A 15,381-nucleotide genomic window follows, 5' to 3' on the forward strand; every position below is an offset into this window, starting at 1 on the left:
ATGAAAGTTGGACATTGACTAAGGAAGACTGAAGAACAACTGATGCACTAGAAGTGTGGTGCTAGAGAGGAATGTTTAAGCACCAAATGAATCTGTCTTGGAAAGTACAGGCAGAGTCCTTCTTAGAGGACAGGAGGACGAGACTTCCTCTTACAAACTTGGGACATCTTGTCAGGAGAAACCACTCTCCTGAGGAGGACATCATGCTCAGAAAGGTAGAGGGGCAGCACAGAAGAGGAAGGTCCTCCAGGATATGGTTTGACACAGTGACTGCAACAATGGGCTCAAGCGTAGGAGCGATTGTGAAGATGGCCCAGGATAGGGCAGTGTTCTTTTGTGCAAAGGATCGCTATGGCTTGGAGCCAACTGGGTGGCATATAACAACAAAAACAATAGTTACTTCCTCTTTTACCAACTTTGCATTTCAATCACTAATAATTATCAATGTATCTTAATGACTGTGATAGCTAAGTTTTTTGTGCCAACATGGCACCTGTAAGAAGATATGGGTGGAGTTTAATCAGCTTGATGACCTCCTTTGGAGGTGTGACCAAGATAAATGGCTCCCTGGGAGTTTCTTCATTTCCCTCCCCCACCCATCTTCACCTTCATGACAGTGAGCCGTTCTGAGACCTGCCATTGGATTCACAAGGCTCTGCACTCTCTGGCTTGTAAGATTCCTGAATTCTGCATCATTGCATGTGTAAGAGGGACTTATAGACTAGTATCAGACTTATGAACTTGATTTGGACTTGGCTTATATGTTTTATTGATGCATAATTACTTTTTGATCTAAAACTCTTTCTTACACACATAGGCGTGTCACTGAATTTATTTCTTCAGTCAACCCAGTCTAACACAATGGCATATTTAAAACTTTTTAGATCGATGAAATTAGAAATTCTTCAATTTCTGCATCACTTGCATTAGTGGTTGGTGCATGAATTTGAATAATGGTATTGATTGGATTTCCCTAAAAACGGATATCTATAATCCTATTACAGTAAATCTTAAAATGTCCTTTTTGATAATGAATGTAATACATTCCTCTTGATTGTTTACTTCAGGGCATAGTAAACCATATGATTTTTCTGATTCAAAATATCCCTTCTCAGTCCATTTCAGGACACTAATGCCTGGAATGTCTGTTTTTATGTATTCTATTTCATTTTTGATGACTCCCAATTTTCCTAGATTTATATTTCATACATCCAAGTTGCAATTATTAATTGATATTTGTAGCTGTTTCTTCTCATTTAAATCATGCTCCATCAGCAAATGGAGGTCCCAAAGTCTACTCTCAAAGGCATTAATCCATCTGAGCAGTTACTAAAGTTCAAGCCAAAAGCCCTTGGCGGGGTGGTGGGTTATGCATTGCCTGTGCCTGCTAACCACAAGGTCAGCAGTTTGCAAACACCAGCCACTCCGTGGGAGAAAGAGAAGCTTTCAAGTCCCACAAATATTCAGTCTCTGAAACCCACAGGCACAGTTCTATTCCCCCTACAGAGTCATGCTCGAGTAAAAGTGGACTCAATGGCAGTAAGTGTTTTGAGAAAGTTCCAGTTAAATACATTAGCCAAAAGGAGCCCCGTAGATAGATAAAAAATTCAGGATGCAATCCTGCTAAAGTTTGGTCAAGCAGCTGTCTTTTGACTATACCTGTGACCATAGCCTGTGTTTTGCCACCTCTAGCTCTATGGAACCGTACACCTTTAACCTTTCCATAGGCAATCCTATGAAATCTTTGAGTAACTTTCCTTTCACACACACCACACAAAATCTCAGATGAACCTACAGCACTGCAAAAGGCTGGATGTCATATGACCCTGCCACAAAATTATGAATTTGACCAAAAAAATTGTCCTACCTCACTATTGACATTTTTCTTTGAGACGTACTATAAAATATTCCCATCCACAGAAAATGATCATTTAAAAAGTTTATGAAAATATCAGTGCAAAGTTCCCTCAGAAATGCAGGCTACGTAATAAACTTCCATAGAAAGGTGCACCAACTTTTGAATTAATGAGAAGACCCTCTTAAGGAATCCCAGCAAAACAGAATTAACAAGTTGGAAAAGGGTAAAATGTTATGAATACACAATTCATAGCTTATGGGTTGGCCAAAATTAAAAAAAGGCCTTACTTAAATCTTTGAAATTTCTCATAATTAAAAAATTACATGAGTCTTTAAATTCAAGATCTTTATAAGATAAATAAAAATGCTGAAGATCTTAGAGAACCTTTACAGGGGTGTGGACTTTGAATCTACACATCAAGTACTTCTTTCTCTTTGTACCCAATGTAATCATAGCCAAGAAATGGAAGGAAAGATTTAGGGAATTACAGTCAAATCCCCTGCAGAGGGCTTCTATACTTCTCTTTGGGCTGATGAGAACTAATGAGGGAGACTACCCTGATTTTTTTGGTGAACAATTATAACCTTCATGATCTGACTCCGGGACTTTTGAAAAGCACCTATAAATGGAAACTGACCAACTCAAGGAAAGAGAAAATAAGTGAGAAGGATACTATCAGACTCCAATACTAGATTATGGTCTGGGTCTAATGGAAAATTAGTTTCTCCCACACAATGGCATGATCCTTTGATATGCGCTTAACATGAAGGCTTGAATCTTCAAGGAGATTAAATGATTGAAATGTAAAGAAACATTAGTGGGCAAAAATGCCTTATAGCAGAACTTTACTTTGCTCTGAGTACCACCTAGGCAAGTTCCTTGAAAATATTTGTTACCTTTTGGACCTCTACTGGGATTACAAATTGCTTTTATACAACAATCACCTTAAAATGGCTCTATGTTCTTATGATTTGTCACTTTTCACATGGTGTGGAAATTTCCTTTGTCACCAAGCCACTTCCACTTGTGAAGCAATAAATTGCATAAAAATATTATACTAGCTTAACATCGCCTCAAAGTCATTTGAAATGAATAATAAATTCATCTTTCCAGTCAGATTAAGGAACTCCTTTGTATATTTCCCAAATACCAGTGGTTTCACTGTCCCAACAATCTTCATCATCTGGTTTAGTGGAGATCACCAATAGCATCATAGAAATCAAATTAGCCAAATTATGTGAATCTTTAAATTTACTATGGACTAAAGTTCGTCCCTTAGCCTTTTAAAACGTACGAGCTCCTCCATTTGGATTCTCACAGCCTCACTCACTGCTACTGAGTCTATTCTGACTCATAGTGGCCCTGCAGGTCAGCATAGCACTGTCCTCATGAGTTACTGCACATCTTTGATGTTGATGCTAGGTGTCACCAAGTCAGCTCTGATCCACAGTGACCCATGAACCAGAGAGTGCCACACTGCAAGATCCTGCGCCATTCACACAATGGTTCTATGCCTGAGCCTGGTGGTGCAGCCACTGTGTCAATCCATCTTAGAGAGGGCCTTCGTCTTTTTTGCCGCCAGTCCATTTTACTAAACATGATGTCCTTTTCCAAGGACTGATCTCCAGACAATATGTCCAAAGGTTGTAAGATGAAGTTTCCTAAGAAGCAATTTAGCTGTATTTCTTCTAAGACAGTTCTGATCATCCTTTTAACAGTCCATGGTACTTCCAATGTTCTTCAGCAGCACCACACTTGAAATGCATGCATGCGTCTACTGTCTTACTTATTCAATGTCTGACATTCACGTGCATACGATGCATAGGAGAATACCCTGGCGTGTCAGGTACTCCTTAGTCCTCAAGGAAACATCCTTGCTCTTCAATACTCTGAAGAGGTCTGTGCAGCAGATTGACCTAGTGACTGCTGCTTTCATATCCATTGACCCAAGTAAGACAAAATCCTTGACAACTTCAGCCTTCCATTTATCATGATGTTTTTTAACCTGTTGGTCCAGTAGTGAGGATATCATTCTTTCTTATATTGAATTGTATTTCCCACAGAAGGCTACAATCCTTGCTTTTTATCAACAAGTGCAACAAGTGCTTTTTATCAACAAGTCCCCCTCATGCTCAACAAGCAAGGCTGTGTCATCTGTATATCACAGGTTGGTAATAAGCCTTCCCCCAGTCTTGATGCCACACTCTTCTTCATATAATCCAGCTTCTCTGATGATTTTCTCAGCATATGGATTGAAAGTACGAGGGCAGGATAAACCCTGACACACAGTTTTCCTGATTTTATGCCAAGCTGTATTCCCTTGTTCTGTTCACACAACTACCTGTGTAATCCATGTACATGTTCCAAATGAGCCCAATGAAATGTTCTGGAATTCCCATTCTTCTCAAGCTTGTCCAGAAGGTGGTCCACACAGTCAAATACCTTGTTAGAATCAACAACAAAAAAATGGAGCATCTTTCTGGAATTCTCTGCTTTGAGCCAAGATCTGCCTGACATCAGCAAAGGCATCCCTCATTCCACGTCCTCTTTTGACGCCTTCCTGCACGTCCGGCAGTTCCCTTTCAATGTGCTGCTGTAGAGAGAGCGGTTGAAGACAAAGCCAAGACTTTTATTCCCATTTAAGTAATTTCTTTCTTTACATTATCCTCCATCAGGAGTGTTATTGGATTTCATTATTTTTCTTTCCTTTAAAATGTGTTTTTAATTTATCTGTTAATTTAAGAATAATATCTATCATCTCATTATATCTTTTCATTATTATTTTTTCTTGGCAGTTTGAATCAGAATCCACTTGATGACAACTTTTGTTTGTTTTTGATGAAGTACGCATCTGGCGCATAGTAGTTCCCTGTCAAGTCCTCAGTAGCTTTAATCTAATATCCTGGTCTTTTAGTCAAATTACTAAAAAAAGAAAAAGAAAAGAAAGAAAAGGAAAATCAAGCTGCTATTGCATTTGTTAAAAAATATTATTCTATGTAAATATTATTTCCTACAAGAACAATAGAATTATCGTTTAGAATTTAGTTCCAGGGGGAAAAATGGTCCCCATTTGGTATCGGCAGGCACATCTCATTCTAGATAAACTAGTGATATGTAACTTATGATCCCAGATGCCACACTGCACAGAAACAAATTTGATGCGAAATCACAGAGGTTCATCGTAGTTATTTCCCCTCCTTTTTTGGTCCTAAATTTCTAGTTTCATTTCATTTCCTTAAGGGTGTGTGTGGTCAGCTCTTCTCAGTATCATTTTGGAAATAAGTTGCTATCATTAGGCTCCTTCCTGTTGGCAAAACTCATTGCCAATGCACATATTTTCTGAATTTAAACTATCCCAAATCCCCTTGCTCTTTTCAAACAACTGCAAGTTCCCCAAGAGCACAGTTAATTTTCTGGAACTCATTTTTCATAATGTTATCCATATCAGTCTTTGAGTAGTCAATAAAACACAATAAAATATTTCTAGTGTTGTCAGATTCCAGCTAAGATCCATCTGTCATTGATATGGTAACTCTCTGTTGATGTACTGCAAACACTGTTGAATTATCTTGTGAAAAACTTTACTTCCATGTGATATTAAAGATATTGCTTGATAATATTTCCATTCTGTTGGCTTACTTTTCATTGGGTAGATATATGGATCTCTTCCAATTAACCTACCAACCGCCTTTCAATTTTCTTGTTATGGATTCATAGATGCCCCCAGTGCTGTAGCAGTTTCTTGAAGCATTTCAATTAATTTTTTACCCATTCCTGGAGTCTTGTTTTTGATTGGTTGCCTTCAGTTCATCTTGGTTTCATCCTTCAATACTACTGCCTCATAATTATATACTACCTCTGGAAGAAGTCAATTATTGACCGATTCTTTTTGGTACAGCGCCTCTGTATGCTCCATGTTCTACTAATACTCCCTGTATCATGCAATATTTTTCTTATGGAATCATTTAATATTTCAATTCCTGGCTTGATTTTTTCTTCAGTTCTTTCAGTTTTCGATATGGTAAGCATGTTCTTCTTTTTTGGGCTTTCTAATTCCAAGTCTTTACATATTTTATTATAATATTTTACTTTGTCGTATCAAACTGCCTTTATAACTTTTCTGTTCATTATCATTTGCTATAGCTACTTTATGCTCAAGATTAAATTACAGAGTATCTTCTAACATCCATTTTGTCTTTTCCAACTACTGATATTTTCTCTTTGTTTTCAACTTTCATATTCCATTTACCAATAGTTATCCATGTATCTGGATTGCCTGTTTGAGCAATTTCAGATTGAAGAAGTTAGAATTCTTCATTTTTTAAAATCATTGGCATTAGCGATTCATACACAAATTATATTCTGGCTGTATTAACTAGTCTTACTTTTAGGTGTAGAGATAGTCTATCACAGACACTATAGTACTTCAAGCAAGATCTCGAACTATTTTATTTTTTGATGATATTGATGATGCCATTCCTCTTGCATTTGTCCTCCTAAGCACAGTAAACCATATGATTGTCAGAGTCAATAAAAGTTGTCCTGAAAAGGTTGGTGGTTCAAACCGAGAGAGAACGATGAAGCTGTCTCCTCCCGGGAATGTTTACGGTGTTGGAAAATCTAGATATAGAATCCCTATAAACTGGTATCAACTGAATGACCATGGGTTTGGTTCAAGTTTTTTTAATAAGGCCAATGGAGTTGCTGAGTTGGGCAAATGGTTAAATTCATAGCTGTTAACTTAAATTTTTGAGATTCAAGTACATCACAGGTACCATGCAAGAAAGGTTTGGTTTCTACTTCAGAAAAAGAAGCTAGTTAGGACGCTGCAGGGTGCAGGTCTACTCTGACACAGGAGTCTGCCATGAGTTGGCGTCAACTCGATAGCAAGGAGTTTTTAAAAATAGAGTCAGTAAATAAAAATAATTGAAATGATAGATGAAGGCCGGCAGAAAAGTATATTATATATTATCATACAGGTTGTCAACTTGAGGCTTCAAAAAGCATACCTGAGTTCCTCAGCTCCTCATTACTGAACTGATAGAGGAGGTCATAAACGCCACCCAGTGAGCCCGAGGTGAAATAGTGTGTTCCAAAGTCATCGAAGAGCCGGCTATACAGAGCGAAATTGTATTCCAGTGGCAGGTGGTTAAGTGCTTTCAAAAAGACATCCGAAAGCTGCAGATCTTTACTCTTCATTGTAAAGTTTAAGACTTTTATTGCTTTATGGATCCTAATAAAGCTAGAATCCTGCATGGAAGAGAAGAGGTTAAAAAAATGATTAAAATAATAAATACTTGAAACATTTAAATGTCATCAATTTGGCATTCACTTCATTTCCACAATAGTGAGGCAACAATTTTGTCTCTTTTGCATCTTCTGACATAAAATTGTAACTCTACTTTCCATTTTTTCCTTTTCCCTGAGATATTCAAAGCATGGGACAGGTTAGCAGATTAGGTTATTTTCATACTGTAAACTGTGTGACTGACAGAAGCAAAAGCTTTCTATCAAAAAAGAGAACAATTATCAGGAAAATAAATCTTTCTCTCTTGCAGATCATGACTGCATCCTGCTACATTTGAAACCAGGAAAGGTAATTGAGAAAGGTTCTGGGAACATTGAACTGCAAGTTATGTAGCTAAGGTTCATATCACGGTCAGGGAAAATTCATTTGATTTTTCAGATCACAATTTCCATGAAGGAAAAGGGCTACCCACCAGATAATAGTCTATACCTCTTTCAACTCTAACATTGCTATGAGTTAAAATTTTCAGGAGTAAAACTAAGCAAAAATATATTCTTGTCTGCCTATAATCAGAAATACTTTAAAATGCCTTTTCACAAGGTCTTATGATGTCAAGATAATTTAAGATTGCTATTGTTAGTGCCTTCAAATTGATTTGACCCTTTGTATGGAGAATGGAATTACTGTACAATGTTTGCAGTAGTCTGTCCAAAATCCCAGTATTTTTTATAATCCTTTTCCTTAACCACTGGGTGTTTTGAGAGTATTCATATGCACAAAATTTAAGAAAAAATTGCATACTTCCTTCTATATCTCCATTTTAGGAAACTACAGTGTTTGAATTGTAGTAATGGAGTAAGGATCATATTTTAGCAAAAGTGCTTTAATGGAGATGTAAATTATTGAGCAGCCGTTTTCCTGTGTGCTCTAATTATGGCACAAACTGGCTGCTAGCACAACAGGAAGAACACATAATCACAAGGGTCAAAGGAGTCCTCAGCCATCTCATTCCTGCCTTCTTTCCCTCTCCACTTCTTTCTTCCATTTAGCACACTGAATATTCAAGAGAACGTTTGTGCCTTTCAAAGGTTTACATTCGAGTGATTTCCTATCACTTCTATTTTTAAGTTTAATGCTTGAATTTTCCCATAGAACCAAAATTTTTAAAGAGTGGAGGACTTTGTGCTCTCAGTGAAAAGTACACTTACTCCCTGAGAATGTGAAATTCCCATTATGGGACATTCAAAACTTGCCAAGGTGCTTAGTAGAAAAGGTCATGGAAAAAAACAAACAACACTTTAATAACACATCCATTCAGGAAAAAGCATATAATCAAGAACTGATGGTTTTGAAGAAAGAAGTTCTAGGTTCACTGAAGGCACTAGTGAAAATCACACTCCAGGAATTGATGGAATGTCAATTCAAACATTTCAATAAACAATAAATATCAGAAGTGCTCACTTGCAAGAAATATGAAAGAAATCTACCTTGCTCACCAACTGGAAGAGATCCATGTTTTGGTCATTCCAAAGAAAGGTGATCCACCAAAATGCAGAAATTACTACACATTACCATCCATAGCCCACATAAGTACATTTTTTAAAGGATCATTAAGAAATGGTTGTAGAAGAACACGGACAGAAATCTGCCAAAATTCAGGCCACTTTCAGAAGAGGATGTACAAGGAGGGTCACCATTGCTGATGCCAGGTGGACTTTGGATGAAAGCAGAGAATGTAACAGAGAAAAGAAATAGGAGGCAGAAGTGATTAATAGAGATATAGCTATAGGTATGTATAGATGTAAATGTATTAATTTATAATGAAAGGGATAGAAACCAAAGTACATATATTTATATGTCAAGTATTAAGATAGCAGATGGACTTTGGGCCTCTATTCCAGGCCTCTCGCAACACAAGAATGCTCTGTTCTAATATCCTGGAACTCTTTGATACCTTCCTGACTCGAGCACTGAAGACAAAGTGGGTGCATAAGCAACTGTGATGCAGAGAGCAATGGTTTTCAGCTATCGAAAGATATAACATCTGGGGACTTAAAGACTTGAAGGCAAACAAGTGGCCATCTAGCAGGGAAGCAACAAAGCCCACATGGAAGAAGCACATCAGCCTTTGTGATCATGGGGTGTTAATGGGGCAAGGTATCAGGTATCAAAAGATCCAAAACCAACAATCACATTGATTCAAATGAGGGAGATTGGAGTGGAAACCCAAAACCCATCTGTAGATAATTGGATATAATCCCACAGAAGGATTATAAAGAAGGTATGAGTCAATTAAGGGGCAGTAGAGCACCGGCTATTCTGGACAACACACATGGGTACAGATAAGAGCTCTCTCCATATGGGATTCAGGACAATAAACTCCTCAAGAACAGTAGTGGGAGTAGTGATATTGTGAGGGTAAGGGGCTGGTAGGGGAGGGGGAAGGGAAAGAAAGGGGAGCCCCTCATAAGGTTGGATATATACTAGCCCCTTCCCTAAAGGGGACGATTTATAGAAATGTGGGTGAAGGGAGATTGGACAGTGTAATATAGGAAATAATATACCAATATATAATTGATGAAGGATTCACAAGGGTGGGAGGGTGAGGGAGGGAGTGGAAAGAAAGAAGAGCCGATACCAAGGACTCATGCAGAAAGACAATGTTTTGGAAATGACGACGACGGCATGTGTACAGATATGATCGACACAATGGATGTCTGGAGTGTTATAAAAGCTGTAAGAGTCCCCAATGAAATGATTTTTAAAAGACATAAAATGGAACCAAAGGATCCCAGAAATATATTTACCTGTGTTTCACCGACTGTGTAAAAGCATTTGGCAGTTGGATGGTAACAAATTATTATTAACATTGTGAAGAATGGGGATCCCACTAAATTATGGCCATGGGCAAACCTGTATGTAGGTCAGCACATAGGCAGTTACTCAGAGCTAGGACCTATTTCATGGGTTACAACCTGGTTAGATGTACGTCAGAGTTGAATCCTTTTAACCTACGTGTTCAGTCTGTACACCAAGAAAATAATTCGAGAATCTGGACTCTTCAAAGAAAAACATGGCATCAGCATTGGAGGAAGACTCATTCACAGTCTGTCATTTGCAGTTGATACAAATGCAGTTGCTGAAAACAAGAAAAAATTGAAGCACTTCCTGATGGATATTAAAGACTATATCTTTCAGTCTGGGATATACCCCAACATAAAAAAAAACAAAAGTCCTTAAAACTGAACCAATAAGCAATATCATGATATACAGTAATGTAGTGAAAGATTTCATTTACTTGGTGCCACAATCAATGTCCATAGACACAGCAGTCAAAGCAGTCAAGAATCAAACAGTATCTCGCACTGGAAAAATCTGCAACGGAACTTTATAAAGTTTGAAAAAGCACAGATACCACTTTAAGGGCTCAGGTATGCCTGACTAAATTGTTGGTTGTTTTCTTTAGTTTTTTTTAATGCTCTTGTGGTTACACATTGGGCTGTCTAACTGCAAGGTGGTACCTTCAAAACCACTGACCACTCTGCAGGAGAAGGGTTAGACTTTCTATTCTCATAAAGAGTTACAATCTCGGAAATCCACAGGGTAGTTCTGTCCTGTATGATAGTGTGGCTGTGAGTCAGAATCAACGTAATGGTAGTGCAGAGTTTCTTTTTGTGTTGTTTTGTTCTTGTTTGTTTGAGTTTATTTGTATTCTGGACAATGTCTAAAGAAGAATCAAGAAAAATAATTCATTTGAAATATAGTGTTGGTATTGGTAGAAGAATGAACAAATGTATTGGTAGAAGAATGAACAAATTTCTACTGGAAGAAGTACAGTAAAAATACTTCTTAGAAGTCTGCAGGGCAAGGTGTTTTCTTACATTCTTTGGACTTGTTATCTGGAAGGACCAGTCTGGAGCAGGATGTCATGTTCATAGATGTCATGCTCATAGAAGGTCAACAAAACAAGACAAAGACCCCCCCTGGATTCAAACACGGGAGTGACTGGGTGATGGCACAAATCTGGAAAACGTTTCATTTTGTTGGACATAGGAGTGCTCTGAGTAAGAACCAACCTGGCCTTAACTAGCCACACATATTATTCGTGAGAATGATCTTTTCCCTCAAATTGTGCATTTGTTCTACCATATATTGAGTATTTAGTAATATTGAAAGAGTAGATCTTGAAGTGCTGCATCCTCTCAGTTGACTTTTATTGCACCATTAATTTCACTGTAATATTCCTTTTATCATTTTACTAATTTATCAAATTCAATGTGCTGTCCATCTTGAGACTTATAATAGTCTGTAGCTGTTCTTTGGCATATGTATGTTCTTATAAGAAAAAAACATATATCAGAATTGTTCATATTAGGAATATATTTTTCTAAATGTTAATACATGTTTGCTCTTAGATCATTATTGCTGCCTTGAATGTATAACAGCATTTACCACTGTGGTCTGTAACTCTTGCAGAAATTCTTAAATATTTGTAGCTTTTATAACACAGACATTAAAAAGCATTGCCTTTTTAATTGAGTTACCTAATCATAAGTAAAGAAAGTTACCTATTCATAAATAAAGAATCCTTGGGTTACCTAATCATAAAATAACTGTTCAGTAAAATACCATGGACAATTCATACCACTATAAAAAAGTTAGCATTGAAGACAAAATTAGTTGATTTTCTTATCATTTCAGCCTATGGAGTCATCTGCTACTACCAATTTATTGAAAGGCATGACTCAGTTGGACATCTTCCTAGCAGTATGTAAAAGTGAAAGCATTGGAAACACTATACTTCACAAGTTTATTATGGAATAAGAATAAACAAATCATGTTTCTTCTGTAAACCTTCTTCTTCTTGTGTCTTAAAAAGGCGATGTAGGTTAAATCAAACACGATTCTTGGCAACTTTTTCATCACGTATTTCCATGTTGGCCAAAGTTTCTAGTTCTCTCTGGTGAATGATACCTTCATACAGAGGTGCTCATGAACTGAGAAGTGACGTGAACTAGCATTCTGACTTGTTAACAATAGTTTTTCATCACGTATTCCCATGTGGCCAAAGTTTCTAGTTCTCTCTGGTTTTTGTTCACCTCCTGTCGTCTTAAGAGTTTTCCCTTTATTTACTTGCTTATTCAAACAACCGAATGACAGCAACGTCTATGATTTGTTAATGGAAAAAGAACCTAGTAATTGTTTCACGCCTGCTGGTGCAAGTGTAATTGCAAACTTGATTGATTGTGCTTATCATTAAACCAGTATTCTTTACACAAACATGTATATGCACATGGTTGCATCATATATGTTCAAAGATTAAGCACACACTCATATAGACATTCATATCTCCATACATACACCCACACGCTCCCATAGCATACATCGGTGCTCATGAATTGAGAAGTGAAGTTAATAGCTTTAAAAAAATGCTTTAGAATAATAAAAGTCATTTATGAAGGCGAAAAAGCACCCATCTACTGTGTTTTAATGAATAGTTTTAGATATAAAATAGGAAATGAACTCTATTCAGAGAGAATTCCCATAAATAAAACTATTCCAATTAACTTTATTTTTAAAATATCAACATGAAGGTATCATTCAAATCATTTGTGAAAATGCTTTGAGAGCAATTGTACTTTTAAGATTAGCAATGCTTCCGTTTGCCAAAGTTATACTAAGAAGTACTGAATAATTTCAGGATGATATTTAAAAAATGAATAAGTATTTTGATTTTTTTCCACACAAACTGGTCATTTAGTTTGGAAATCTTTTCCCATAATTGCCTCAATTACAGCCAGGTGGGTATTTCAAGATGTTCATTCAAAGTTTATGATCCAATGTCAAAGATTACAGACTTGCAGAGTTGAAATCGACCAAAGGTACTCTCTGCTTCAGTGCTTCGGCTGGCAGATGAGGGGTTATAAATTAATTATGAGAAAACATTTAGGCTATAGAATTAAAAAGAAAATCATTACAATTTTAGGGATGGAATCTGAGACATAAAGACATTAAATAACTTTCCATGTTTATTACAACTTAGTTCTAGCCGTTGACTCGAATTTAGCTTGCCAACATTTCATTTAGAAACGCCACTGCCACCAGAGTGCTGTTGGAAGCAAGAACGGGGAGACGTTTGTCTTACACGCTTTGCACAGGTTGTCAGGGGAGAGCAGCGCCTGAAGCAGGACAGGATGCTTGCTGAAGTAGATGGGCAGCAAGCAGGAAAACAGGAAGCCCTTCAAGGAGAGGAATTGACACATTGGCTCTGAGCTCACGGAGCGGAACAATCGTGAGGACTGCGGCGGAGCAGGCAGTGTGTGTCTGTTGTGCGCAGGGCTGCTGCCTCAGCACGTGGAAAGGACTAAGCCCTGAGACGAGTCATGATGCTGAATTCACACGTTCTTCATCAAAGAGCTAGCACCTTTTAGGATCAGTATATCGTCCACCAAAAATTTAGCACATTCAAAACAAAGTTTAAAACAAAATATTTGAAAGTTTAAAGTAAAAGAAAATGGAGTTTGTCTTGCTCGTGTTATATATGTGAGCAAGTGTATTGAAAAACAAGTACAAGGTTAGGAACACAGTCATGTTTATTGCACAAGTAAGCCAACTGCCGGTGCCCACTGGTAGAACTTATCCAAACTACCAGATAGGGTCCTGCATGCAGTTTGTGACTAAGCAAAGTTGTTCACCTTAGTGTTTAAAACCCCGCCTGGAGGCAGACGAGCTTCAGAGCATCTTCGAGGCAGAGGACACGACGCCACTCAGCTCTCCACCGGTAAGGGAAGCCCTTGCCTGATGTGTGACTTGGAGGCCAAATTTTAAGTTAGAATAGAAACTGTTACCTCTCTGATGAATAAACGCGTGAATTCAGCTTCATGACATGTCTCAGGACTTAGTCCTTCTTGCGTGCTCGAGACAGTCGCTGTGGATTGGAACCGACTCAATGGCGCCTAAGGATGACGACGACAACTATGTCTCTTATCAGGATACCACTGATTCTGAAGTTCACCTGGATTTTGAATTGTCACCTAGCTATACAAAGGCAATAATTTAGGAAAGAGTGTATTTATCAGTTTGCTGGACCAACTTGTACACACATTGTCATGCAAATTTATAATAACGATGAGGTCCTAAAGTCAATGACAGAATAATGAGAAATTTTACTGTGTTGAATTCTAGGTTGAAAAGACAATGGCATTTCATTATATGTGCTTAAATGATTTCCTTTCAGTTGCAATATTTTGACTATGCAATATATAATAAGATTTCATTATAAAATATAACACAGGATGCAGCCTCGCTTCTAGGCACACTGACTGAAAACACACAATTGCTCAGAATGGGCTATAAATAGCATTCCGCATTTCATCACATAGCAATTACATGTGATGGTTTTCCTGGAGAAGAACATCATACTTGATAGAGGATCATCAGAGAAGAGGAAGGCCTTCCGTGAGTGACATTAATACAGTGGCTGAAACAATGGGTACAAAAATAGCAAAAACAATGGGTACAAAAATAGGATGGTGCGGGGCGGGTTTGTGTTTCATTCCGTTTCACTCAGGAGCACTCTGAGTTGGAACGCATGAAGGACACGTAGCAACTCAAATTAGCATGCGGACTGCTACAGCGTTCAACCTGTCAGGACTTGATGGCTGCAAATGGTGATCTGAGACTGAAAAAGTACTTTGCCATATAGAGTTCATTTTTAAACCACTTTATCTATTTCAACTATTTGTGAGTTTTTGTTTAATTTCAATGACCCTTATGTGGTTTTGAATTTATGAAGAAATCAGAAGAGCTGGAAATTTAGTGAGAGTTAGCTGGCAATTTGACTTGAAAAGAGATTATCTGTCCAACCAATGTCAAGTCAAATATGTGATTGACTAAAATAGAAAGAAAGAAAGGAAAATAAATTACACTTGTAAAAACCAATAAATGACACAGCCGCTGGGTCAAACCATTTTGTTGAGGGTCTCTGTTTCTCTGCTCCTCCACTTTACAGAGCATGATGTCCGTCTCTAGTAACTGGTCCCTCCCAGTGACAGATCCAGAGTATCTGAGATGAAGTCTCACAATCCTTGGCTCTAAGAAGCATCCTGGATGGACCTCTTCTGAGACAGATCTGCTCATTCTTTTGGCCGTCCATGGTCCTTTCCATATTCTTCTCCAGCACCACAATTCAAATGCATCTATTGTTCTTCAGTCTTCCTTATTCAATATCCAATTTTCACACGCTTATGAGGCAATTGCAAATATCATGATTTGA

At 37.7% G+C, this 15,381-nt stretch overlaps 1 protein-coding gene across 1 annotated transcript in view; it reads right to left on the reverse strand.

Moving 5' to 3' along the window:
• Positions 1-15,381, reverse strand: part of C6 (complement C6) — a 112,171-nt gene that overhangs the window by 47,959 nt on the left and 48,831 nt on the right. The window contains exon 8 of the mRNA XM_075543013.1: positions 6,868-7,108. Within this exon, the coding sequence (XP_075399128.1) occupies positions 6,868-7,108 (241 nt within the window). The remainder of the gene's footprint in view (positions 1-6,867; positions 7,109-15,381) is intronic.

This window comes from Tenrec ecaudatus, chromosome 2 (genome assembly GCF_050624435.1).
Source record: "Tenrec ecaudatus isolate mTenEca1 chromosome 2, mTenEca1.hap1, whole genome shotgun sequence".
Classification (NCBI taxonomy): Eukaryota; Metazoa; Chordata; class Mammalia; order Afrosoricida; family Tenrecidae; genus Tenrec; species Tenrec ecaudatus.